The 27,492-nt window shown below is 41.9% G+C and overlaps 1 protein-coding gene across 1 annotated transcript in view; it reads right to left on the bottom strand.

Moving 5' to 3' along the window:
- adamts9 (ADAM metallopeptidase with thrombospondin type 1 motif, 9) overlaps positions 1 to 27,492 on the bottom strand; it is a 42,692-nt gene that overhangs the window by 10,873 nt on the left and 4,327 nt on the right. The window contains exons 4-29 of the mRNA XM_085456047.1: positions 25,757 to 26,094; positions 25,052 to 25,135; positions 24,847 to 24,971; positions 24,669 to 24,709; positions 24,450 to 24,555; positions 23,363 to 23,509; positions 22,738 to 22,879; positions 22,075 to 22,179; positions 19,657 to 19,802; positions 19,114 to 19,295; positions 18,848 to 18,984; positions 18,386 to 18,503; positions 18,107 to 18,202; positions 17,032 to 17,198; positions 16,727 to 16,856; positions 15,680 to 15,806; positions 15,375 to 15,585; positions 15,090 to 15,254; positions 14,141 to 14,302; positions 12,756 to 12,875; positions 8,917 to 9,024; positions 8,650 to 8,817; positions 7,069 to 7,311; positions 6,030 to 6,191; positions 5,719 to 5,895; positions 1,292 to 1,462 (exon numbers count right to left, since the gene is read on the bottom strand). Coding sequence (XP_085312173.1) covers positions 1,292 to 1,462; positions 5,719 to 5,895; positions 6,030 to 6,191; positions 7,069 to 7,311; positions 8,650 to 8,817; positions 8,917 to 9,024; positions 12,756 to 12,875; positions 14,141 to 14,302; positions 15,090 to 15,254; positions 15,375 to 15,585; positions 15,680 to 15,806; positions 16,727 to 16,856; positions 17,032 to 17,198; positions 18,107 to 18,202; positions 18,386 to 18,503; positions 18,848 to 18,984; positions 19,114 to 19,295; positions 19,657 to 19,802; positions 22,075 to 22,179; positions 22,738 to 22,879; positions 23,363 to 23,509; positions 24,450 to 24,555; positions 24,669 to 24,709; positions 24,847 to 24,971; positions 25,052 to 25,135; positions 25,757 to 26,094 — 3,878 coding nt within the window. The remainder of the gene's footprint in view (positions 1 to 1,291; positions 1,463 to 5,718; positions 5,896 to 6,029; positions 6,192 to 7,068; positions 7,312 to 8,649; positions 8,818 to 8,916; positions 9,025 to 12,755; positions 12,876 to 14,140; positions 14,303 to 15,089; positions 15,255 to 15,374; positions 15,586 to 15,679; positions 15,807 to 16,726; positions 16,857 to 17,031; positions 17,199 to 18,106; positions 18,203 to 18,385; positions 18,504 to 18,847; positions 18,985 to 19,113; positions 19,296 to 19,656; positions 19,803 to 22,074; positions 22,180 to 22,737; positions 22,880 to 23,362; positions 23,510 to 24,449; positions 24,556 to 24,668; positions 24,710 to 24,846; positions 24,972 to 25,051; positions 25,136 to 25,756; positions 26,095 to 27,492) is intronic.

Here is a 27,492-nt window from a genome sequence, read left to right as displayed (position 1 = left end):
GCAACCAAGCGTCTGTGTAAACGTTCAAGCTGTATCAGATCAATGCCAGTTCTACAGATATGTAAAGAATCAAAGTTGAAGTCTGGAAAGTGGTTTGGCACATCTGTGTTTAATCTAGAGCAGCATGTTTGAAATGAAAGCGTGTCCTTTCTGCTGACATACAGAGCACATCGTGTCGAGGGTAAAATGAATGAGACTGGGAGGTGGGGGGATGCCTGTCGTTTTCTGCCCTTAACCTTAACTGAAACGTAAAACAACTGTCTTATTTTGACTGTTTGAGATATATTTGTAAGACGATATCTTACACTAACCAATTTTTGTCTCCTTTCAGACAGACCGCACTTCACTGATATAAATGTAATGCTCCTGGATCACATAACGCCTATGTAATAACAGATGATTTAGAGACAAATAAAGTGATGGAGGTGTAAGGCAGTTTGTGTTCTGGAGCTCAACCTATAAAGATGCATCTACTACAGGCATATTTATGTGTCCATTTATTTGTAACTCAGTGAAGCAGCTGAACTTTGAGGCACTCCAGTGTGCTGTGCTGTGCTTGACTAAGAGCCTCGAGTGGAGTATCATTTTCTCCTTGCGTCATGCTCCACAGCTGTTTAGAGGGGGACGCACATCCTCTCTGACATGTAAGATGTTTCTGTGTGCTCAGTCCACTCCTATTGAGAGAAAAGGTGTTGAAAGGCAACGACCAGGTGCACTTTGTTGAGTTTGTTTGGCGTGATGATGCGAGTGTATTGCCTCGAGTAGCACATTCAAAAGACCAACATGTGGTTCCCATTGGTGAGGCAAAAAATAAAATTTAAAAAAAGAGAAAGAAGGGAAAGAGGGCATGGAAGAAAACGTGGGAGAGGGGATGAATGGAGACAGAGAGGAGAGGAAGTTGAGGACCACAGAAAAAGAAGCTATAGAGATGAAAGGGGTAGATTTACACTGGCTCTAATTCAAATACAAAGGAAGGGGTGCACATCCATCCTGCTGCCCAACTTGGTGGACGGCGGTACCGTAGCACCAGCGTACACCACCTCAGACTCTGGCTCCACCCTGGCAAACCACCATGTGATGTTTAAAAGCAATCACGCCTCAGTTAGTGGCTTAGCATTGTCCATGAAGGCAGTCAGGTTCAGCTGTGGCCTGTTTCACACATATGGATATACTTGCCTGTAAGCCTGTAAGTATTAAAGTGGGGCTACGAGGGAGAAACAAATCCAACATGTCTGGCACCGTGAGAACAAATAGCTGAGAAGTGTTTAATGGCTGGGTCAGAGAGTCCTACCTCCCCCCAGTTGCCAGTTTTCCACTTAGGACATCGTCCACCTCTGCAGCGGCGCCGCTCGCTGGGTTTGGACGACGCGTGCTGGCAGTACTCCTCTGGGACAGGACGTCCTGACCGGGTCACACAGCTCACTTTGCGGGATTTGAAGCCTCTTCCACAGGAGGCTGAGCACTGCAAGATGGAAATAAGGAGGCCAATAAGAAGCAGAAGTATGTTTTAACCTAAAGCAGAAAGCGTAAAAAGTGACACATTTCAAAACAATGAAACTCAGATTAATAATTTCCTTTTTATTGTTTTTATTGAGGGGGTATTTTGTTGATATCAAGTTTAACTGTAATTGATTATTCAGCATTAAAAATTGGATTTAATAAACAAGAAATGAAGAAAAAATCTCATTAGTATTTGTGAACTCGTGGGCCCTATTTGTCACTCACAAAAAAAGGAGGTGAGACCCGATTACATGGGGAGAGGTGGTCCAATGGTAAAGCGTGCCTGATCATCCCGGCAGCAGTTTGTTTCACCTCCGGGTTCACCGCGTTACTGAAAAGCTAACTCAGTGTGACAGGCAGACTCACACACACACAGCAGCACTAAGGGAGGAGTGAGTTGGGCTGGACTGTGCTTGGATAATCAAAGGGGGCGTTGCATGTGGGGATGGATGGGAAGCGACAGGCTCAGAGTTGAACGAGTACGTGGCCCAGCATGTGGCTCTGTCCTGATCAGCAAGGGACTGTACCAGACAGGAACAAGCTGTGACCCCTCGCCTCATTCAACGAGGTGAAAAGGTAGGAAGCCTTGTAAAAGGAGGGACGACTAAAGTGCTTGTTCCCCTTTATAAACGCAGGTATGCCAGTGCATTTTGTAATGTACTTAATTTATCGTAATTGTCTTGCAGGTAAATTGTTTATCCAATCAATAAAGACAAACGTGAGTCATATCGACACAGTGTGGTTATTTTAAGGAGACATATTACTATTATAGCATATATTACTATTTTTCATATATTGGTGTAAAATAACTGACAGTGCTGATGTATAAACATAGCTGAGAAGACGATTTCCACCCATGAAATTTAGTGGCAGATCTTTGGTCTACACACTGTGGAATGGCATCTATCTGCCCTCCACCAATGTCACATTATTTTGTTTGGCTTTTGTCTTTTATTTCATTTTTCTAAATCTAGATCACAAGTAATTTCCCACAAGTCTGTCTGTGCTGAAGGGATGAATCAGGATGGGGCCCCTCACTAGATCAAATGTGACCTTTGACCTGCCAATGCACCACTGAATAGTCTTGCTGACGCCACCTTTTATTCAAGTCACTGTCAAAGGCCCCCACAATGGTCCACTGTCATTAACCCGCATTAGACCAGAGCAGAGGGGCCTGCCAGAAAGGGGGCAAAGGGCGCTAGCAACTCCATAGCCGAGCTTCCCCGAAAAAGCCTCAGCGTGCATTAAGAGTGAATGAGCACAGTAAATGCAATGGGAAGTACGCTGAGGCATTGTCCCGCAGGACTGAGATTTACCTTAATGGAAACAGCTTTGAACTCTTGACACATGGTGAGAACATACTCGCTGACAGAGGTCATCAGAAGCCCTGAGCGCATAAAACAACAAGGGTAACGCTCGTGAAAAGAGGACTTCTTTATAACCTATTTGCAAGCGTTCTTTTCTCATTTTTTAACCTAAAGCACTAAACAATAAAAGCCACTTCCTTTGCATGAACACACTGCAATTATCAAAAAGCTTGGGCTGGTGAAATCCTAATATGGGGGTTAGCAGCAGGAGTATAGTGTTGCAAGCACTGATGCTATTAGCATTAATGAATGTTGCTAAAGGCTGGCGCAGGGATCAGTTACTGCAATTTCAGCATTTCATTTATTTTTAAAGCCAGTCAGTGCAAATCACCAGCAAGTTTTAAGTCGTGTCTTTCCCTCAATTTAAAGCGACCTCGGTGTGGTCGCTGTATGTGATGTAAACCTTTTTATTCAGGCAAGAATGAAAAAAAGCCTTCGATAGTACCTCTACTTCACTTTAATTGTAACCTTTTCTGCAAATGAACAGAAATCCAACAAATCTGTAAAAAAAAATTAAATATTGACATAACATTATAATGAATGAACAATAAATACAAGTAATTACATAAATATACAGAAATATTCTTGAAACATAGACTAATACTGCCATTTGTGAATAAGAGACATACATTATACTTATTTCAAGAGCCTGTTGATATAGTGTTTGTGTTATACTGCTATTCTGCGACAAGAGGTTGACTGCTTAGACTGACAAATGAAACTGGAGGGGATTATGATACAATTCACTATTGTGTTCCACTTTCACTGATTCAACCTAGATTTGGTTTTGTGCTGCCTTACAGTCACACGTGGGAGTCATTACAAGTAAAAGTTCTCATTAGTAAATGACGTGTGGTAAAAATGTACTCACTGCTGTGTTAACAGGCCCTTAAAATAAGGTGTGATGTTGGTACAGACATTTATGACCAAGAGAAGTCAACTGGGTGGGCTTCAGGCAAAGTTGACCCTAACCACAGATTCTGGATCAGTTTGAACCGTCCTCACAGTAATGTTAAGCGTTACGGGGCAGGAGATGACACGCGCTACAGATCTGTGTTTAGGGCCAGCATCTGCGCAGGGTAGCATCGATAACTCATGCTTAATCTTAGCCAGCCAAAATCCCTCCAGTGCAAGGGAGAGCAAGATACGGCAGGGGGGGCAATCATAACAGAGACTGAGGTAGACACATTAGGTTGGCTCAGAGTAAGAGCTCTGAATACAAAACACCATTAACTTCCCCTGTGGTCACAGGTATTACATGTTTCAAAGCATGACATTTAACAGCCCGTTCTCTTAAAGTTGAGACAGTCAAAGACAATTCAAACATTATTTCATCAGATCTGTGATACACTTTGCATTTAGCTGATCAATCAGATCAGTGCAAACTGCTCATGGAAAAAAAAAAGTACAGAAGAGGCAACGTGCCACAATAAACACCTAACCAACCAAAAAAATTTAAAGGTTCTCTTTTTGAAAAAATATTTATATCTCATATCTCCCTTGTTTGGAAAAAGCACCACTGTTATGCAGGTCATCATTGTTTAATGGCTAGTTGAGTTGTGTTTTGTTCCAAGTGAGGTATTGTTGAGCATAGCATATATAGCAACTCCAAGTACTTACTGTACAAAGCAAACATTAACTAACATAATATAAATACACTCATATTAAGCACCTTTGAAGGATTTAAAACTACTGTTTTGGCCACACTAAGGAATTCTGGGTGCAAACCCAAAACTGGAATACAAAGGCTATCCGGCCTAACTACCACAAACTCGTCGGAAAGAGACACTTTATTTTACAGTGGCAGTACAGCCACTGTTCGCTGGTGTTTACTACTGATGCTGGACGTTTCAGGCACTTTTGACTTGACGTATGTCTCCTTCACTGTCATTGTCATTACGGGACAACAGCGTTGTTGCTTTCAGGGGGGTAGATACATAAACTGTAAAATAAAGTGTCTAAATAAGATTAGTAACTTCTCTACATGTGCCTTAAAACAAATTGAATTCCTAATATAATAGCCATTTCATAGATGCATATAGTACAAAGATGTATATATAGTTTACAGCCCATATACAGTCAATATGTAAGGTGGTGCCTTTTACGTTCTTAACAGAACATCGACTATATCATGTAGCACCTCATACGTGGAGATCGTGGGCCATTCTTTGGATAATAAAAGAACAAGGCAGCATATTGTATATTCCTGATATACAAAAACATTCATCAGTATTTGCATATGAACAATGATTGGCTAAATGTGCGAATACAAAGAGCTAAGACACCAAATAAGACACTTTTTTAAAGTTAATACTATTTACAAGAGATAAAAAGGAAAACATCTCTCAATAAATTATCTTTTAAAAACAATATTTTACAAAACTAACTTTGATTGTGATACAACGTAATCCTGAATTATTAAAATAAAAAGAAGAGAAAACTAGTACGAGGCTCAACAACAGTTTTCTAACTACTCATGAAAAAAACTCTTACGGTCACAGCTGTCACTGAAGTATTATTTTTTTGTGTGTCGTACTTTTTTGGCATATTAAGCACATGTTTGCCATTCAAGTGCAACAGAAATGAATCTTTCCAAATGTCTTGAGGAAAAACTGACTGAGCAGTTGCCGGCTGCAGAGAGGGAGCAGTAAGTGGAGGGGGTTAAAGGTAAAAAGCTGGAGAAGCTGGAGTGTGACATCTCCAGTGTAAAAGCACCACAGTCAACCTGCCTCTTTAAAACTGTTTGTGAAAGAGTAAGACTACATGCATTTGAACATATGTGAGGTTAAAAAAACCAACAATAAAAAACGGTTATAGAGTATTTGGTTTTGGGTTTTTTTTATGAGCGTACCGAGGTCCATGGGTCTGTGCTCCAGTGGGGGTTAGACGGGCATGGCTGAGTATTGCACTGCTCACGATCTGGGGGCTTGTCATGGATCTCGCAGCTCAGATCATTGAAACGCTCGCCGTTTGGACGCTGACACACCACCAGCCTTGTCTTTATCCCACCTCCGCATGGCTTCGTGCACTGAGGACGGCACACAGAGAGGTCGCATTTTATAGATGCAAGTTTGTGGATTAAAAAAAAAGGAGCTGACCGCCATGTTTTCATGTCAAAATATGCCTGTCTTATGTGAGACTACTTTAGTGTGTCCTTCTTACCTCTCCCCAGCTGCCATACACCCACTGTGGACATGGCCCCGATTCGCAGGATCTTTGCTCGCTGGGTCGGCTGCGATCTTCACAGCTGTTGGCAGGGTAGCCGTTCTCATCCTGGCACACTACCACACGCCGCTGGAAGCCTCCTGCACATGTGCTGGAGCACTGTTTTTGTGTTTTTTTAACAGAGATAAGAGGGCACAAAAATAGTTCCTCATTATTCAGGTGTAAAAGAGTTTAGTGGGTATTTTATGCTTCGTTTAAATGCAGCGATTAGCAAACCTATTCTCAGCCTCGCGGTAATTAATCAGTGCACATACAGTATGTGTAATATGAGGTGTATATGATGTGAACACAAAGCCCACACAAAATTCTGACAACGCAGAGACGTCACATGCGACATGGCTAAACTTCTCTGCTTCTAAAATAACGTTCTGAGGAAGGAAGCGTGACCAGAAATATCTTAAATCCTTCCCAGAGTTATTTAAAGGTCACGGCTATTTTTTGTCAAAGATTATCAGTAACCCAGTTAAAACAACAAAGAAAAAAAAACTGCAGGAACAATACAGAGGAGCTCAGTGGGACAGGATAGCCTGGGGCATTTAGGTCACAATGTCCTTCGGTGCTATTTCTAAAGATCTCATCCTAAAAAGAATGAAGGGCCTAAAGAACAGAGTCCAACTTTTGAGCTTTTATTCAGGACTGTGTGACATTACACAATGTTTCTTAAACCCTACCCTGCAGCTCCAAAGCACAGATAATATATAGGTACGACTTTGATTTAGGGCGCCTTAAAAGAATAGTCCAAATTATCCTCACTCTGCCCTTGCTGTAAGAAGAGCATAGATCTATATAGGAAGTTTTTATGGTTGATATTTAAGTAGAATTTGAAGATTGTTAGCTTAGATTAGCACAAAGGTAACAAAGTCTGCCAACCTTTTACTTATTGAAGTGATTGGTCCCACAAGATTAATGCAACATCTTAAATATCACACCCCTGAGGTCTGTTGACCAGCATGATGTTGTGTTTAGGAAGCCTCACCGCGCCCCAGGGTCCAGTCCGCCATTGGTGGGATTGGCTACGTGGCAGGTTCCTGGTGCTGGTGTTTGGTGAGGACGGAGGTCGGGAATCACTGGAGCGGGACGGGCACTGAGACATGGCACAGTCCTGCTCTGTGGCAGGACGGTCGTCTGGGTCACACTCACTAGCGTTCACTTCTTGGTCACTGAAGTTGACGCACAGCACTTGTCGCGTCGTCTTTCCCTGGCCACAGGTGACTGAGCACTGACAGCACAAACACATGGAGAGGGTGAAGAAATGAAAAGGAAAGGTAAATGCAAATATACACAAATCCAACTGGCATAAAAAGGAAAGCTGACTTTCTTTGATAGCAGATTCTTGACATTTCTGTTCATTGTGACCTGCTGGTGGTCAAACCAGACTTGATGAACAGAACCATGTCAGATACAAAAAGATGTCATCTTCATGCTACCAAAGAGCTAACCCAGACTTAACCTGGTGTTAAGGTTACAGCAAAACTTACAGTATCACTCTAAATGACCCAAGTAGACATTTTTTAGAAAAATAACACAAGGCAGATCTTCCACCAAATGCTAATGGTGTCTCCAATCTTGCTCCTCCCTAGCAGAGTCCATTCAGTGTCTCGCGTGATCCATTTCACTTATGCAACAGCAGTTCATAAAAAACATGACCTATCCAGAGGTTTACATGACTCTGTCACGATGTTTCATGTTATTACAGATACTGTAACATGGTTCTGCATGCATTAAGTTGATGTATATACTGTGACGCTACATCGAGCTGTACTGTGCTGCAAGCTGCACTGGCTGGAGAGCAGTCACAAAAATCTCTCAGTTTGGATTTTTCTGTAACAGCGAGCCAGAAAAAGATGATTTGCTTTGGGTTTATAAATCTGCTGTTGTCAATCTTCTGTTCGTGTGTGTGTGTAAACATGGGATAGGCCTCTGAAATTTTTAGTGGCCTTGGGATGATTTAGGATATTTATTTTCAGGGGGTCAATGAGTGTCTTTGGCTTGGCAGTACATGTGTGGGTGTGCATGGTTGTGTGCTTGTGTGTGTTGTGTATGTGTATGGTGACCAGACCTGCAGTCTGCCTGAACTGTATCGCTAAGGCTCTGATGAGAAACATCTGTAAACAAAACTGGAGCCCCTCACTACAGCCCCTTGCATCTCCCAGCTCAAGAACTTCATTCCTGATTCCTCTCTCTCTCTCTCACACACACACACACACACACACACACTCTCTCTCCTCCTATAACTTCACTGCAGCCCTCCTCCAGTCTAACATCCACGCATTCCAGCTGCCACCCTGTCTCCACATCCTGGCTGGCTAACACATTAACATCTGCATAGCGTGTGCAGATACTGGCTGTCAGGGTTAAAATGAGTCTACAGTGAACAATGGAGCAAACATGGAGGGGGGAGAAACACATCTGGATGGCAAATATTGATGACACAATGTAGGTTAATCTGTCACTATAAGGAAATAATTATTTTGTCAGCAGAAAAGCTCTTTTGCAAGTTCTTAATTATTTGAATTATTTGAGTCAGTCAATCATATACACATGTTGGTCTTCTTACCACTGTCCATTCCAGCACTTTCCACTGTCCACATGCCACGACTGTGCACACTTCCCTTGAAGGAGGCTTTGGTAGGTGGGCGCATGCCGACTCGTCGGCCACGCCGCCCTGGTCGTCACGGCAACTCACATAGCGCATCCGTGTCCCTTTGCCACAGCTGGCGCTACACTGTTTTGCGGGAGAGAAAGATTAAGAAACCGGAAACCAACCAAATGAGAAAAGCAGATAAAAAGTAAAATAAACAAAAAATGTGACAGCACTGCCAACCTGGGTCCAGGAACCAAATCGCCACTGGGTTTTGTGGCCCGGGTGGGAAGGGACTTTGGTCCCTGGGGGAACAGGGTGGCTGCTGGGACACTGGGCTATTTCACAGTCCTGTGGAAGAAGAGACACATACACCCATTCATGCAGTGATTAGCAAAATGAATATACTGTAACAACATCTGTCCCTGACAACAAAATACCATGAATATCAGAGATAGCTTTTCTGACATGGGACAGTCGTGAGCAACTTAAACTATATTCCTTCGGCTCTACGTTTGAGAGTAGTTATGCTTCCCATCGACCCTTTCCCCTCAACTTACCAAAACAACATTAACAGGGTCCGCCCCGTCAGTTCAAACTATGGATTGTGGCAGTAAGCCACTCAGCATAAAGCCCTGATCCCTGTCATAACAGGTCATAGTGGAGTGGTATTCAGGGCTCCAATGCCTATGCTGGCGTGGTTGTAAACTCCACCCCTAATCCACCCCCTTGTCCCGCACCTTCCGCCTTTCCCTCTTTCCCCTCCATATGCCCTCTGGTGCCCTCTGACCCCGTGTCTTTAGGAATGAGTGCTGGATCAGGTCGCACAGACTTGGGCTACACATTCAGCATGCAGCCTCCAAAAAGAAACAAAGTAACAGGAAGCTCTCCACATGCTTCCTGTTGTACTTGCATTTGCATGCATCAATAGAATATTAACAAATATATACTACAAGAAATCCAAGACATGAACAACCTTGTACTAAAACCTCCCTCCATCTATCAGTCTCTCTCATCCTATGCCCTGGTGCAGGGTGGTGGTGGGACTAGTGGCCTGGTGGCCCACTTCATGGCTGGCTGGTTAGAATCACAACGAGGTGGGGCGACTGCTTCAGGGTCACTGGTCACCGGTCTCTGCTGGTCCAAGCACCGGAATTGCGAGCTGCTGTGACTAGAGGGGGGCCTCATCCTGAGTCTGCATGCTAAGCGCTCTGAAATGGGTTTACGCCATACGCTGACCAAACAAACCTCTCATTCAGTTCAAAATATTGCAAGTTTCTGTCGGGGTTTCTGTGCAAGTTGTGTGCAAAGTTCACCATATACACACACACAAACAATTGGCAAGAAAATTAACCTGGGTGAGTGTCATTTCCCAACATCGTATGATGTAGACTGACATAACCCTCTGTCAGTCTACAACATGGGTAAGTGGAGGAGAAGCACGGCTTTGAACTAGCCTACTTTAAATACTGGTAATTATTTATTTGAAGCATGTCCTCTGTGATATAGCTGTGATTTCTGATTTATTTATGGCTGCCACAAATACAGGATGTTTTGACACAAAACATGCGTGAAAATCAAACTGGGGGTAAATAACTGTGCACTCGTGGTGCTGGAATATTGGAAAGTTAAGTGGTAATGAGACAGAGAAATTGCAAGGTAGTGCTTCTTCAGGTCCGAAAAAATAATGCTTGTAAGTTGGAAAAAATTAGTTAATACATCCTTCAGTCCAACCACTTTCTAAAACATTCATCCATGGAGGGAACTAACTGGAGCCTATCCCAGCTGCATATCGTAGGAGGCAGCAGGGATAGGCTCTTATGATATGTTTGCTAGATAATAGAAGGTCATCAGTCTATCACAGGGTTAATATGGAAAGACAGACAACCAGTCACCCTCACATTTACATCTAAGGTCAGTTTAGATCATCTCTGTATCATGCATGTCTATGGACTGAGTTAGAAAGCCAAAGTACCTGGAGAAAATGCACAGAAAGGACCCAGCTGGCTGGTGGACTCCAACCCCAAACCATCTTACTGCATTTTTTAAAAGGAGCTTATATTAGTTGATGGTTTCCATAATAAGCAAATTCCCATTGTATGCTGAGGTAAGAGCAGGGTAGGTAAACTTTGCTGTTTTAAGCTGCAGGTTTGGTCAAACAGTGGGCTGATGTTCCTGTCTATGCTTCTATAAGCATAAAGAACTGTTTGTATTTAACCCAGTCTGATTATGTCTGGGAAAGTTGGTTTAGAAATTCAACAAATCTTTTAAAGATTGTGCATTGGGGGTTTGTAAAAATTAGAGATGGACCGATCCGATATTACGTATCGGTATCGGTCCGATACTGACCTAAATTACTGGATCGGATATCGGAGAAAAATAAAAAATGTAATCCGATCCATTAAATATCAGGAAAGCACCTCACAAAACTTGCAACACCCCACAGAACGTTAGCACGTCGGAGCAGTATGCATCACGTGATAGAGCGGCTGTGGCATGCGGGACCTGTCGGTGGTCTGGATAGCATTTGGAGCTTCGCTAGCAACCCGGCATTTCATCTCCGACAAAGTTATCCCCGAGAGAAGTAAAGCAAGTGTGTAAGTCCATCTCTGAATGTTTGTAAAGCATTCCCGCGTTAAGCTTAACAAGCGACTGCCTCTCCTGCTGCTACTTCAATCATGAAACTGCTTAATGATCAGCTGATCGGCTTTTCTGTTGCGAGTCCGTGTCTCTAGTTTGCTTTTGGCCCACTTTGCACCAGAAAGAGGAAACCAGCGGCTGAACAACAGCAGCACGTTTAAGCTTGATCAGCTGTTGTTAGAATTTATTTAATATTACTTTCTACTCGAGGATCTTTTTCTACGTAGCTGACGGCTGTAACTGTGCAGGGGCGGATCTAGCAAAGTTTAGCCAGGGGGGCCGATAGGGCATTAACAGGGAAAAGGGGGCACAAAGACATACTTTTCTTTCTTATTCTCATTTAAAATGTCTAGCTTTTAATAAATAATTATCTGACACCCAAAGTTTTAATTTGATGTAAAATGAATAGAAGTCAATTACTGTATATAGTAACTATTAAGTCTAATATATATACCCTAGTAAGCTATAGTACTTTTTCCTTTGGGAAGGTACCATCTGTGCAGTCTGCAATTTTGTTGAAGAAAGATGTTGAATCTATTTAATATTTCTTGAAAAATAATTGATTTCTGTGCATTTTTTTTCACACTGCATCAAATTAAGGTTGATTACGTCGATTAAGCATCATGAGGTGGAGCGTGAGGGGTGGTTCCCTATTTTTTATTTATTTATTTTTGTTGTTGCTGGGAGTTGGAACCCTATTAGTTAGGTTGCTTAATATTTACGCTAAGTACTCTTTAAAATACCAGAATAGGGAGAATGGTGTAGGTTTAAGTTTATTAGATTGATCAGTATTGCTGAACTATGAAATATTTTTTTTTGCATACAGGTATAACAGAATAGCTTTAGTGTAGTTGTTGTTTTAAACTTGAGTATGAACTTATACAAAATGCAGCAAGATATTTAAAAAACAGTTTTGTTGATTAAAAAACACTATATCGGATTCATATCGGTATCGGCAGATATCCAAATTTATGATATCGGTATCGGTATCGGACATAAAAAAGTGGTATCGTGCCATCTCTAGTAAAAATTACAGAGAAAAACTCGAATTTAGTGCAGTCTCGCAAGTGTTTGTGCATGTCACCTCCTTCTCATGTGCCCCAGGCTTAACGCAATCATTGCTTCTGCCAAACATTTCAAGTGTCAGCTAGATGACACAAGTGAAATTGTTTTCAAGAGAAACATATTAGGGATTCTGTCTCAGAGTTTTGTCTTTATGGTGGGATAGTGAGGCTGGTAAACTTCCCTCTGCATTTGGAGCAGGCGGGACAGCTTTTATTGAGACCAGGTGGAAATGAAATGCCAGGTTTTTTGTGTACATTTTCAGTACAAGCGTGCATCTTCTTCCTTCACACTCAACCACGGAGCAAAAAAAATGCTCTCAGAGTGAGGAGATGATAAGCAGATTGTGGGGGAAAAGAAAGGACGATAAGACCTCTTACCTGGGTGTCAGTGGGTCGCGTGGCTGCGTTACATTCGGTGTCGTCCATGACGGCACCATAAGAGCCCACCACGCACTTCACTGCTCGCATCTGGTAGCCTGGCCCACAAGAGGTAGTGCACTGGGTTCAAAGAGAGAAAAAAGAAACAAAGGAGGCGTGATGGGAAAACATTTGCAACAGTCAGCCAAAAAGAAAACTGAGAAAAAGACAAGAAAGGCAAGCAAAAAACAGATGTTTTGTTGGAGCCACCAGAGCAACCCCTGCACACATGAGTATATAGAGCATATAGAAAAAATGTTAGCTCACTTTAGAAAAAGGTCTTCTAACAAAAATCATACATGAGGATATTCATATACATTGGACTGGCCGCTTTCCCACTGCAGCTCAGTCAGAGGGTACTATCCCGCGCTTTCTTCTGGCTCACTGCCTTCAGTGAAACGGGGTCAAACTTGTGTGGCGGCAACTTCAGCTACCATTTGATCATGCTTCATTAAACCACTTCAAATATACCTTAAAATGTGCACATCCTCTGACGAGGGGCACAAAATAGCTCGCATTTTTGGGTGTTCTGTTCTGCACACGTACACAAATGAGAATGGGTGCGCACACAGATATATAACAGGCTTTCTGGGAACACTGCTATGAAGACTGTCCATTGCTTTTGTATCTTCATTTTCATGACATGTCCTGTGACTCTAAACAGCAGAGAGTTCAGTGCTAAATAACAAGCGTAGCTTGTCTGTGTATCCACCCGATGATTTACATTAGAGACCAATTCATCAGAGAAGTAATAGCAAATTTCTCTTGCTGAGCTGTGACCCATCAACTGGGTAGACTTTCATATTGCATGTATGCAAGTATGAAAGCAGTGGCTCTAAATCTATATATACAGCATACTCTTTTAAATGCCTTGGAAAAAAAGATCTGCTATAGAACTATAAAAATTATTCAACCAAACTGATTGATTAAAGATAGATTATGTCTTCTTTAAATGAAAAGATTTACTCATGTCAGTATGCAAATAAAATTTTCCATTTTACATGGAACCCTTGAGATAGATAGAACCAACCACAGTCAGTTACCATATCTTCCTTTATATTTAGCTCGTCTTTTTTCCTGTCTGCCGTCCCTCACTACCAACCAGTTGTGGCAGATGGCCGCCCCTCACTGAGCCTGGTCCTGTCGGAGGGTCTTTTTTTCCTGTTAAAAGGGAGTTTTTCCTTCCCAGTGTCGCCAAGTGCTTGCTCATAGGGAGTCGTCTGATTGTTGGGGTTTACTTTCTATAATGACCTGATAAATGACCCGACTTCTTACAGCTTTGAACAAAAACAATCGAGCACTGTGTACTGAATGCTGCACAAATCATAAATACAGGGGTGACTCACCTGTCCCCAAGGTCCAACCTGCCAAGCGGCACACTCCTGCTGTTGGCACGTCTGCACTGACTCAGGTTTAGACGACCCACAAAAGCGATCATGTAGACGGTCCTCACCAAACTGACACCACGTCTGGCGATGCTTGTAGCCTTTACCACATGTCACAAGGCACTAAAAAAATAAATAAATAAATGTTACAGGTTATAACGCCATGAATTGCGTACATAGTTAATCGCTAAATTAGTACAAGAAATGAGCAGTTACAAGTATTCAGATTCATGATAGAGGAAGTTCTCTTGGTTTTATGTAAAGCAGTATATGCACATTAGAAAGCCCCTAGCCGCAAAAACAAAAAAAGTGTGAGTGTGTTTATTTATGTGCGAGTACAGTCCATATGTATATATTACAGCATACGGGTTCTGGCAACACCACACGGGAGATCTGAAAAATTCCCGGAATGCAGCCCACAGCTTTGCAAGCTCCTTGCTCTACGATGTGTAAACTGTGCAGCAGTTTAAGAACGATTTCACCCTGCAATCACCTCTTACCCAACACTCATTTGGAGTGGAAGGAGGGGAGTAACTCTCCTAAAGCTGAGACATTCACAATCAGCACTGGGATTTGACATTTGACCCAGATCACCGCTGCTTTAATACTCCAGCATTTACAAAGAAGTCTGTTATTCTTTACGTTGAGTAGCCCTAGACACATACTCGTCTAAAAATCTCACAAACAAATCACTGAGCGAGTTGAAAACCTGCACAGAAACACAAAAACACATACATCTGCAGCTTGAAAAGGTGTCCACTTTAACTACTTAGGTAAAAGTCTTATTTTCTTCACTTGAAACTGTCGGCCCCAGAGCAAGCCACCAAAGGTGCAGAGAGTGCAGCGCACATACCCCTGGGGTCTTATTTTCTTCTAAACGCAAAGACAATACAGTAATTGCTAAACTGACCTCAGACCAGTCTCCAGTCTTCCACTGCGGACAGAGGAATTCATTGCAGGGTTGGACGGTCAGCTTGTCCCTTTGACTGCATTTGCTCTCATCGCCACCAGCCTCAGCTGCCTTTCGACACACTGCCCCTCGACGGCGGGTTCCTCCACCGCAGCTCTTGGAGCACTGCAGCACAAACATTTGAGCATCAGCAAGTGTAAACACATACACAACCCGAGATAAACTTGGACAAACATCTGGTCAGTGCAGACAAACAAATCCCCAGACTTCCAACAGAGTTCGTACCTCCGACCAGGATGAGTACTCCCAACCACCCGGGTTACAGTCTCCGTGACAGCCTTCCTTGTCATCAGGTTTGCGCTGACCGCTACAGTAGCGGTCATCAACCTTCTGGGTCTTGCCGTCTGCACGGTTGATTTTAGCACAGTATATTTCCAGGGTACGATATCCTTGGCCGCACTGGGCTGTACACTCACTTTTTCGAGCAACGTGCCATCTGCGTAAAGAACAAGTGGGTAAATCTTTGCACTGCAAAGACCAAATAAAGTGTCAGTCAGATGGATCAAATGGTTTAGAGTGATGATGCAAACCTAAGTTCACATTCAGTGTTGCATGGCTCAGTGATGACAGCAGGTCTCGCTGTGCCGTGGCACCTCTGGTCTGACACCACCACCCTGTCCGATTCTCTGCTACAGAGAATCTTCCGCTTGCGCTCTCCTGTGAGGGTACAAATATTGAGGTTCTAAGTGACAGCCACTCTAAAACATCTTGGCAACACACTATAACAAAAAATTAATCAAACATGAGTCAAAATGGCAAAGGAAATTGAAGAAAAGCTGTGTCATTTAAATAAAGAGATCTGTTTTATAACTAATAAGAAATTTACAAAGATGTAAACAGAATCTCAAGCTTGAGTTACAATCTCGGGTTTCATAACTTTATCCTGAGATGAAAGTGACTTTTTACTGCCCGACCTGCAAGTAGTTATCTGGGTTGATGCACCATCTGGCTCAAGTAAAATATGGCTCATCGTCGGGAGTGCAATAAATGCCAGCGTGAAAAGTGTGTACACCTCACTTTGGCTTTTGTGTAAAATTACAGCACGATATGAACCTTAATGTGGCAATAGATCAGCACCTCATGTTACCAAGTTTTGCAGCTGAACGCTATGAGAGCTTAATGTGTTATATGCTAGATGTTTATCCTGCTGTGAACTGTGGAGTTATTGGTTTCCCTTCAGTTGCTGAAGCAGGGTGGTGTCAAAAAGTGGAGAAAGGCATTCTTAAACAGAAAAAAAATTGACTTGTAACACACATAACAGGTTTTCGAGTTTGCTTGCAATCTTCCTCCGCACACCCACGTACTCTGACCTCTCCACAGTCATGCCAAGCAGATGTGCCACGGCATAGTGTAAAACTGATATTTAATCACTTGTACAAAGGCTAAATGCCTACAATGACCATGTTTAATGGTAACTACAGCATCCTCCATCTCCTGGGTCTCCTGCTCAGCATTTTCTAAATGTTCTTCTTCCTTCATTCCATCTCCATCCCATCTCATTTTTACTCTGACCACACAGTTTATCATTCACCTTTCCCATCATCTCACCCTGCAAACCACATGTGCCTCCCCCTCACCTTGGCACAGACGACTACACTCCTGCCAGGGCCCATAAGCATCCCAGAAGAACTGTTGAGGCTTATCCTCTATGGGAATGTTAAAGGAATACCTGACATCTGGGTTGTAAAGGTTCCCCACAGAAAGCACCTGGGAAAAAGCAGGCAATGTGATATACATTACACAACCTTACAATTGTAAATTTGAAAGATCAAGTCTGTAGAAGGATTTATGATTCTGCATTCCTCTCTTCTATTAAATCACCATCTTCTATCTTCACATCTCCTGCAAAAGATACCAAATTGTCATGATAAGGACAGCTTACCTGGATAACGATCTCCTCTTCTATGCGGTCAGTACAGTTGATCCTCTCAATGACATGGTCGGAACCGCTGTACTCGATGATGGCATTTCCTACTTTGATTTCCCTTTTGAACATGCTAACCACAAACTCCCCGTTAAGCAGGAACTCTCCGCGGCTATTTGATATGGCTACAGGGAGGCAGAAACAGTTAGTTGGCTTCATCACACTGAAAAGAGTTTGTGTAAACTCAAGCTAGTTTTGATTTATTAGCTGATTTAAAAAAAAATATGCATAAAGGTGAATTAATTTGTGCAAATCACTGTTTATGGCAGGAACCTGCACAAACATGAACTTATTTCTGCGCGCAGCAGAGCAGCTTAGAAAACACAGTGGCTTAAAATGTTCATTTACAGTAAGGCACACACAGTGGGTAACAGTAAAGCCTTATTGGGCTAAAATAATCCTCTGTTCCCGAAGAAGTCCCATCCAGGGGCACCCTGTTCTGTTCAACAGTCAGTCTTCTGCACTCGTTCACCCTAATGCGATTATGGAGCTAATTTCCTGCCTTTACTTTCCTCGCCATTTCACACATTACACTAATATGGTTGTGGAGAGTGGCATTTATTGCACACGCACACAGACAAAAAAAACAATCAATCCGCTTTGGGTTGTCCCAATATATAGAAACACTGAAACACACAGTTAAGGATGACACTATGTTCAGAAGTTTGCATCAAGGACATGCACACAATAAAAACAACACACGAGCACAAAAAACATGAGTAGGTCAGTGGTACGAACAGGCTGAGACAGAGCCTTAGAGCAAGTACTAAAGCTTTTAAACTAAGGGACCTTGCTGGATTGGTACCCGCAGGCATTTAATGGATTTGCATGCATAGTATTTGCAAAATCTACGGCAGTTATGCAGTGCCCGGCTTTACACTGAAGGCTGAACGCTGTCCTTCTCATAAACACTCAAGCACATCTCATAAACACACATCTTTTTAACAGCACATTCCTCCAGAAATGACTTCAAACAGCACGACTGGAAATGTAAAAATACAATCGAAGTATTAACAATTGTTGGCTGTCTTACCGAGGTAGTTGTCATCCTCCGGTTTCCCTGAGTAACTGTGTTGACGCACATCTATGTTTGTAGCACCACTTGGTATTCGCACCACTTCGTTATAGCCTGCAAATACATATGCAGCGCATTAGCGCACCCAGGTCTGTAAATGCACTAACAAGTGAACCCATCCATCGATGCTTTTCTGCTGAGGTGTGTAAGCAATATAATAACTGCCACAACAGCTATTACCATTTATATGTACTGAAATGGAGACTGATGGGGGTAATAAAAGAGGTTGTTACTCACCATAGCGTACAATGTTGAAGGTGCCTGCTACAGTTTTGCAGGAAGAGTTATCGCCTCCACATACGCCACATTTGTCCCTCCTGGCTTTAGAGTTGAGTACGTGATCACAGCCCGCCTGCTGCTCAGTACGGGAAGTAGGAAATACACAATAAGAAAATTAAGGATTTTTAATTAAAGGACTTTATTAGAAAATCACTAAATCATAGCAAATATGTAATTGATTCTTTTGAGACACATTTTAGCTTAACTTTAGTGCATCTATGAATATAAAAATCCCATTGTCTGAGCTGGAATATATTGAAAACTGTGCGTGGTTTGGAGATCACGCGTTATGTTAGTAATGTAGGTGCTTACTATTTTATCCACTAAACACTGTTACTGTTCAAGAATGGTCCCTGCTCTGCTATTATTACAAATAACCATGAACCGCTGCTGCTAAATGAACAGAATTAGAAAGCTCACTCTGCACAGGCCCTGGACACAGATGTCGTTGGTATCGGGTCCACATGGCGTGCCGTCAATGACCCTGTCCCTGAGCTGATAGTAGGCTGTGCTGCCTGCAACCCTGCAGAACAGCTTACATCTGTCCTTCATCAGAACTGACACAGGAGATAGAATACAGATAATTATTTCATGGTGACTCAAATAAATGCAAAGCTTACATTATGGCTGTTATTCATGAAGTAAGTATTAAGATGCCACTGTGATGTGAAAAAAACTATTCTCACTTCCGCTGTACTTGGGCACCCAGCGAACATTTGGAGGTAGACCGTTGATGTTAAAGTGCCTGCCGTCAAAAGCAGCACACTGTTCCTCCCTGAAGTCCTTCTTCTGCTTGGAGCAGGGCTCAGAGTTGCAGGAACGAAACTTCATCCGGCGACCAACACAGTACGTTCCTCCATTTCTGGGCCTGAGAGTGAAAACGTGGGATAAAAGCAGTAAAACCGAATCATTCCCTTGTGTTAAGCACCTTTTCTCAGAGGACACTTATCAGTTTATCAATTTCCCTCTCTTTGCTCAGCCTGTTGTTAGTTTTTAATTTCCAACTTATCCACACGCTCTACTCTTTTCTATTCGTCCATTATTCAGGAAGACTGACTGATCTCCATATTTACCAGGAAACAATCCTGTAAGATATGCCATCAGAGAGCCTGTTTTGATGAGCATTAGCTATGGAAAGAATTCCCTTAAGGAGGTTTGATCTATGGAACACTGACTTTGGAGACAAGGTCCAATAGGCATGCGTGACTACAAAGGAACGGGCTGCTCACACGGGTCGGTTGCATTCGCGCATGGCAATCTTTATGCCTCCGCCGCATGTCCGCGAACAGGTGCCAAAAGGACTCCAGACTCCCCACGCTCCCTCAACAGGTGAGGCATCGTGCTCTTTGGCTATACACAGCCCATGTTTGCAGTGCTGCAAGAGAGGAACAAAGGGGAAAAGTAAAGGAGAGATGAGTGAAGAGAAGATAACAAAAAGAAATGCCAACACATCCATCTGCTCTTCTGTGCTTTAAAGCTAATCTGGGAGAAATTTGGAACTGGGAAAAAAAAAATTCACAACTGTGTCTGGCTGGAGAGAGGACAAGAAAATGTCACCTTTACAGTCAATAAATATATCTCAGCTCCAAACAGAAGGATCATTTTATACTGTTAAAAAAACAGACTTCATTTTAGTCATTAGTGTGGTGTGCGCTGGCATGACAAGAGATGAGACAAACACCAAAAGGTTTCAGCTTGTCTGTGTGTGTGAGTGTACATGTTTAGACAGAAAATTGGCATGCTACTATTCTTGTGGGGACCAACAGGGACTTATGGGGACAACATGCCCGTCCCCACAAGTTTTAATGCATTTTTGAGGCTCAAAATGTGGTTTTAGTGTTAGGATTACAATAAAGTTATGGTGAGGTTTACGCTAAGGCTTAGGGTTAGACATTCGATTTTGATGGTAGGGTTAGGGTAAGTTGCTAGGGAAACCATTATGTCAATTAGATGTACTCACTAAGATATGAAAACAAGTGTGTGCCTGTGTGTGTGTGCATCTGCAGGTCTTGGGACCTGGAGGTGTAGTTCGGCTGGTCCATGGTGCTTTCATGTCTCAGTCTTAGTGACAGGAAGCAGGAAGTCAGTGCAAAAGTTCTCATTATAAGCTCAGGCAGAGTAAGCATCATTCATAGCTTTCCACCACTCATTTACTAGTAACAAGAGTTTACATGTGTCAGTGGAAACTTGACTTTTGGCAAGTCTTGTTTTGTCATTTTGCACAACAAATTATCGTCCATTATGTTGAGATAACCTGCCAGTGTTTCCCTCAAATATTACAAATGACATAAGAAAACATTTAATAAATCCAACTAAAAAGGAATATTTAAAACCAACAATAGCAAGATTTTTCTTTTTACTTTTTTTGGTATACTGAAAAAAGGAAATTGGGTGTTTGTTACATTAAAAACAAAATTACATGTTTAAATTAACTTGTAATTTAAACACAATAATTACATGCTTCTATGAACGTAATTAAATCATGAAGGATCTGTACGAAATTCAACAACTTAATTTGTCCTTGTTGAGAGGACATGATACAATCTAGTAAGAGTGGTTAGTTGCTGAACTCATGAAATTCACAAGATCGCACGAGATGTCAAACTGTAGGAAAATCACTGGCGTTATAAGAGGCAGACAACTACGACACACCACGTGCATGCTATTGCTATTTATTGTGGATTAACCTGTCAAGGACAAAAACGTACAAAAAAATTCTGCATCAAGCCTTGAAATCATAGCTTTCCTACTTTTGTTAAGTCTGGATTGGTGGCATGGTGGTTAGTGCTGTTGCTTTACAGTAAGAAGATCCTGGGTTCAAATCCACAATCTGGCTAGTTTGCACTGGTTTCTCTCGGGGTATTCTGGTTTCTTCCCACAGTTAAAAGTCGTGCAGTTGGTAGAGTTAGGTTAATTGATGATTCTAAATTACCTGTCAATGTAAGTGCAAATGGTTGTTTGTGACAGACTTGTGAGTTTTCTAGGGTGTACCCTGCCTAACAATTCAGGGTTATTTCCCAGCCCCCCTGCAACCAGGATAAAGATAGGATGTTAGTTGTTGTAGATCCATTAAATTTTTATGTTAACCAGACTCTAGACTTTGTTGAACATTATGTAATATGAAGACAACATGTAGTATTTAAATGAGCAAGTAGTATTGGGGTAAATGTTATTTAATAGTGTTGAAATACAATGACAAAATTGTGAAGGATTAAAATATTCCAAGAGCTCAACTTACTTCATCTAAACATGTTTCAATCGTGTTTTATGAACACAAAATGCACAAGTTTATTGAATATGAAAAAGTTGTGTTGATTGAACACAATTGTTTAAGTTTCTGCCAAAGCAAAACATTTGTGTGCAACCAATGTCCACTATTGAATCGAGTAAATCCAACATGGCCTTTTTTTCAGTGTATAACGTCCCCTCTTCCTGGCCACCAACACTAGGCAATGCTAAGGTTCATGGACTTTTTTTCTTGTGGTGGGCTTAAATCGCCACCTTCAGCCGAACTGAAGTGATTAAAATATGGCATTCCACCCCATACTTAATTATCCCCAAGCTTCCGGCTTAATTAAAATCAGTTCAAGGGTCTTCTCCTTTACCATTTACACACTAATGCATTACACTATCAGCATTACTCTTACCTTTCCAGGTGAACAGTCGGTGCCATCTGCCCACGGCATGTGCTGAGTCCTGCAGCCCCGCTGGGCGCCCTCTGGACTTGTGCACCATAGTCTTCGACACTGGGTCTGAGAACACACGAACACACACACACACACACACACACACATTAAGAGTCAATGCTGGGATTCCAGGAAAAAAAATAAACTAAAAGAACAAGCTATGGCTCATAAATGTCATGTTTATTTCCCTGACTGTAAACAACTCCATTAATATACAGCATGGACTCAAGCCAGCAGACTTCCAATTTAGCACATTCTATCAAACAATATGCCTCCCTACACTAAATTTGCTGCATCAACAATTTCATTTGCCAGGTATTTCTAAGCCTGCGTGACCTTTTAGACTGAGTGAAAACCACAAGCCAAGAAACTATAGTGTCACATATTTAAAGACATTTCTGTATTATTAAACTGAAATGTCACTTTTTTAACTTAAATTCAAAATAAATCTGGCTTCACTTTGCTTGTGTTTCAGAAGAGAACATGTTAAACGTGGCAAGTGACTTTAAAGGCTTCAGAGTCATCCGAGAACCTCTGCTGCACTGAATCTCAACTCCCTCCGCTCCCCTCTGAGACCCCCACGTGCAACATGACAGTTCAGATTTGCACACCGAGTCCGCTTACCATATAAGGGCACACCTGCGTTCCCGGCCCAAATATCAATTCACACTGTTTATTGACATTGTATATCCGCCCGGGCAGCTGCTGCGAGAGAGCGTACGGTCTAGAAACGGGCTCATCGAGCAAGCACTCACCATATCCTGTGCTATTAAGAAATAAAAATAAAATGACTTAAAGAAAAGGGATAAAAACAAGAGAAACAAACAGACAGAAAGCACACTCAGTACAGCTGGAGTGGTTATTTTTCTGCACAAAAACATCTTGAAAAACGTCTTGTGTTGAACTAGCTATATGTGGTAAGTGGTGGGGAACTCAGGAAGTCAAGGATGGAGGGATACTATGCATTGCTTTGGAGGTAGGTCATTAAATATTATTACTCCAAGAGTTATGGGTCTTTCTCAGTGTGTACGAGAGACGAGACCAGAGGGTGCAACAGCCCTGAGAAATGATGACAGTTTGACTGTGGCTACCAATGCACTGTGTGTGTTGGCGTGTGTGTGTTTGTGTAAACCTGCACAGTTATTAAAGAATATTTAGCCAGGTTTTAGGGGGTCATTTTTGCTACGTTTTCCCAGTTCTATTCCCCATGCATGTTTGGAACAATGATGAAGACAACAGTATGACATACTCAAGGAACTCTGTGATGTACTTCCTGCTACACTTGGACCACATCCAAGGGTTTGTGTTGTAATTAAGTGTGGGAGCCATCACATGTTGTTGAATCTTTACTCCATCCTCCTTACACTTGTTACTGTCATCGTGAGGCATGTTGAACCTGGAAGAATAGAGGAAAAAAACATGTTCAGGCATAAAATTTAAAAAAAGCTATTTATATTAACAAGCAACAAATAGAGCATTTTCAAATGTCCCCACTAGCTGTACTTCCATGGCCCTGCATGGCTCTGTTTTGCCAGTGTGGTTATTGCTTCTTGGCAGGACGTCAACTTCTTGATATGTTTTATTGTGCTTCACAAAGTGGCAGTGACAAATAGCAATTTGTGTTGTGTTTGACTGTACTTCATTTCTTCAGCAACATCTAAACAGCAATTCTATTTTTCTACTGTCACCATCTTATTGGCTTTGGGAAACTCATTCAAGGTTGCTATACAAAATAATGCACAGCATTTGTATTGCCTGCCTGTGGCAAGACTGGATAGAAAGATATTAAATTATATGAAAACTGAGAGAAGAATAAGTGAAGCATTCAAGCTCCTGCAGGGTAAACAAATGTGCTCCCGGTCGATGGTGGACAGGTACGGCATCACACTCCTTGTTGCTAAGCTGTCCGCCTACAACACCGAGCTTTGTCGCAAATCAGTCATCAAGCATGCTGCCCCAGCCTGATGCAGATAAACATGCAACCCAATAATAAGAAAAGGAGCATTTGTTTGAGATGAGGACTATTAAAGTCTGTAACAGTCTCCAGAGTAGAACGCTTACTCAGGACTTTGGACAGTGGAGAGTTTGCTGAAGGGCAAAGGAAACCAAGAAGTGGTTTAAATTCAATTCTGAGAATCCAGGTTACAGATTTTTTTGCTCTCAAAATGAAAAGCAGGGATACATTTTTTTATCCAGATGTGCAGAATTTATGGTATCAGCTGTTATAAATTCCTAGAAAGTGTTCTGAAGCTCTAGTGATGTGTAACTAAGAACAAAACCAAGTATTTATGACTGATGAAAAAACAAATCAGTGGAAAAATGTCAGCTGCTCTTACACATGTCCAAGTTCGTGGGCAATGGTGAATGCAGTACTGAGTCCATTGTCCTCACTGATGCTGCAGCTCCTGTAGGGATCACACACGGTCCCCAACTCTGCAAGTCCTGAATAAGAAGAAGCTCAGTTCATTTTCTTTTGTATTTATTTAATGTACATTTCTACTATAATTTGTATCACTCTGTTACAAAAAAAAGAAAAAGAACAAATATGCATTTACCTAAGGTGTCACACTTATCCCTCGCTCTACAGATGTCCTGCCTGTGGTGAAAACAAAGATAATTGATCTCGGTCATTGTTAGTCTACATTTTAGAATTTTGTCAGGATCCCTCTACATTTTTGGTTCACGGAATATTTGCATTTTGAAAAATGAAAGCTTCCACAATTCCTCTTGCACCTGGTGATTAGGATGGCAGTGTCGTGATGGGAGTGGTGGTTATCATCCAGGACGTTCTGACTCTGCTGCCAGATGCAGAAGTTCTTTAAAGTGGTCTGTGCATTAAATGAAATAACTGGACCATCCTGAGAAGGACACAGAAAAAATAATAAATTATAGGAACGTGCACCATGTTGTGGCGTGGAAGCAAATTAAGTATTCTTACCAGCTCGTTGTTTATTATAACTAACTTTACAATCACAATGTTAATCAGGTTTCCAATGCTGGGGTCCTTGTATATGGAAGACACCTGAAAAAAACAACAAAGACACAAAACGTGACCTCAAACCTAAAGAGAAAATCAATGTTTAAATTAAGTTGAGCCAGATTGGATGTGACATTGTATATTTAGTGCTAGTGGTTTTATGGGCTGCTTACTTGCAGTTTCAAGCAAGTACCAGAGATTTTGTTTGATTGAAGGATCAGCATGATAACAGCTTGAGCCCCTGTGGACAAGTCAGCCTTTCCCCAGACTAGAATATGGGTCATCGCTGCCTCCCCAGGACTTTCAGTTCAGCCCCAGATGCAGGCGGAAACTGGTGTTTGAAGTGGTCGAGAGTATGCAGCCTAAGTAACATACCTGAGCCTATTTTTTAACATTCATCAAAGCTGTCAGGCAGGCTATCCCTCAAGCTGCCCTCTCTTCCCCCGAGCCGTTTGAAAATGTTGTTTACCCCTGCCCTAAGGTGCCCTTTTACCTCCCTCAACTCTCCTCCAAAGGCTGACTGACTTGCAGCACAAACAGCAAACAGCAAACAGCAAAGAGGAACACGTGTGTACATTTAGTGCATCAGTGTGCACGAAGATGTCCTACTCTGTCCATATCTGCGCAAAAGATTTCTACCAACCAAACATAGAGATCAGAACTTACTATAGACATTAACGTGAGTATGTAGTGCTGTAGGTTGCTGCCGTGATGCTCCACCATTTTGCTGTCGGCCACCAGCATAACTTCAACAAAGCGCGGGTAGGAGAGGAAGCGCTTTGATCTCCTGTGAGGTCCTGAGTCACCGCTGCTATCATTTGACGGTCTAGCGCTAGCACTGCCATGCTGTGATCTGAGCAAAGCATTGCTGGCCAGGCCAGCGCTCAGTGACTCCAGGTCATTGAATACACCAGTACTGACCACAGGGACTGCTTTAATCACAGTGCTGACCCCAGCCGCTGGCCTTCTTTTCACCTTGTGTCTCTTATGTCTGTGTTTGTGTCCTAGAATGAGAAGCCAAAAGAAATGGAGCAAATGTAAATATACAAGAGTGCAGGCCTGAGAAGACTGGAAGCATATTCGCTCAAACAAGGCAAGGAATAATTCATTCTTTGTCAAGAAGATGTGTTTGCTATTAAGCTGAAGTCACGTTTAACTTTTAAATGATGGAGCTATATGAGATCTGGAAGTGGATATTGTCAAAATAAGCTCCCCCCTCCACTGAAAAGAGTTTGCTGACAAATGAACATTGCCTGAAGTGCCTTTTTTTTCTCTCAGAAAAGGGAGGAAAAGAGGGCAAAGAGTTCAGGCAAGGTAAACCTGGAACCCAGCCATAAAAAGAGTACACAAATTGCTGTGCACACATCAAACGAGAACAATCCAACAACTGGGAAGCATTTTTCTTTAACTCTGGAAAGGTTTTATGTCCTTAGATAACATCTGCTGAACTGCTGAGTCTTTTTGTTTTCAGATCATCCTTACTAGACCATTACCAATGTGTCACCATTTATGAGGGATGATTAATGAAGAGTGCTAAAGATCAATTTGCCGTTCCTAAACACCCGCAAGAAAGAAATGTAATCCATGTATATTTTTTTCACATTCAACTGAGAAGTATTTTGTAAAATATCATGTTAAAAGTCTTTTCTTGTATGATATGTTTACAGCATCCTTAGCTCCATCTTTGTTTGTATAGTTAAAAACTGTAGTCTGTTGGAGTGGCTAGTAACAGCTTCTTTTTGGTATGTCACATTGGATAAACTGAAGGCTACCACTGGATAACTTTCATACACCACTCTAACAAAAAACACATTTGCATGAGCGGTCATGCTCAGCTCACTGCAGTCAATCAGGGATCAATCTGTGTGCAAGCTGAAGGCTGGTCAAATGCAACAGCCAAAGAAGTTTGAAGCCTTTTGGCATTTTATGCAGTGTGAATGATTAAATATTAAATTCATATTTTGTCCCTGCCCGTTTTCTAATTCCTTATTGTCTTTTATCTTCTTTTTTTTTTTTTTTACTGATTTTGATCAAATCAAAAGTACATTGTTTGTGTGTGTGTGTGTTGTGTCTCCATTCTCAGTTCAAAATAAAAAGAATGGTCTACAGATTCAATAGCACTTTGTGCAAGGCTGAATGAATCGTGTCCAGAATAGCGTTTAGTCTCATTTATGTCACTTGAGGCTAAAATGAAAACACAAACAATCACTCAAATGGAGTGAGAGCAAGCATCTTCAGAAGGATCTCCAGCACACAAAGACAAATGATTTCCATATTTATTGCTTTTAGTTTTGATTATTTTACCGTTTCAAGTTGCCATCACTTATGTAAAAATTTACACTACATCTTCATGGAAGTAGGTCTACCAACTTTCTTATCAAAGGAGCAGAGGAAGTACAAGA

Source organism: Copadichromis virginalis, linkage group LG5 (genome assembly GCF_057382275.1).
Source record: "Copadichromis virginalis isolate Kocher_CV1m ecotype Utaka linkage group LG5, C_Virginalis_male_GT1.1, whole genome shotgun sequence".
Classification (NCBI taxonomy): domain Eukaryota; kingdom Metazoa; phylum Chordata; class Actinopteri; order Cichliformes; family Cichlidae; genus Copadichromis; species Copadichromis virginalis.
Note: the sequence above shows the minus strand (reverse complement) of the source record. Positions and strands in the feature narration are given on the sequence as shown.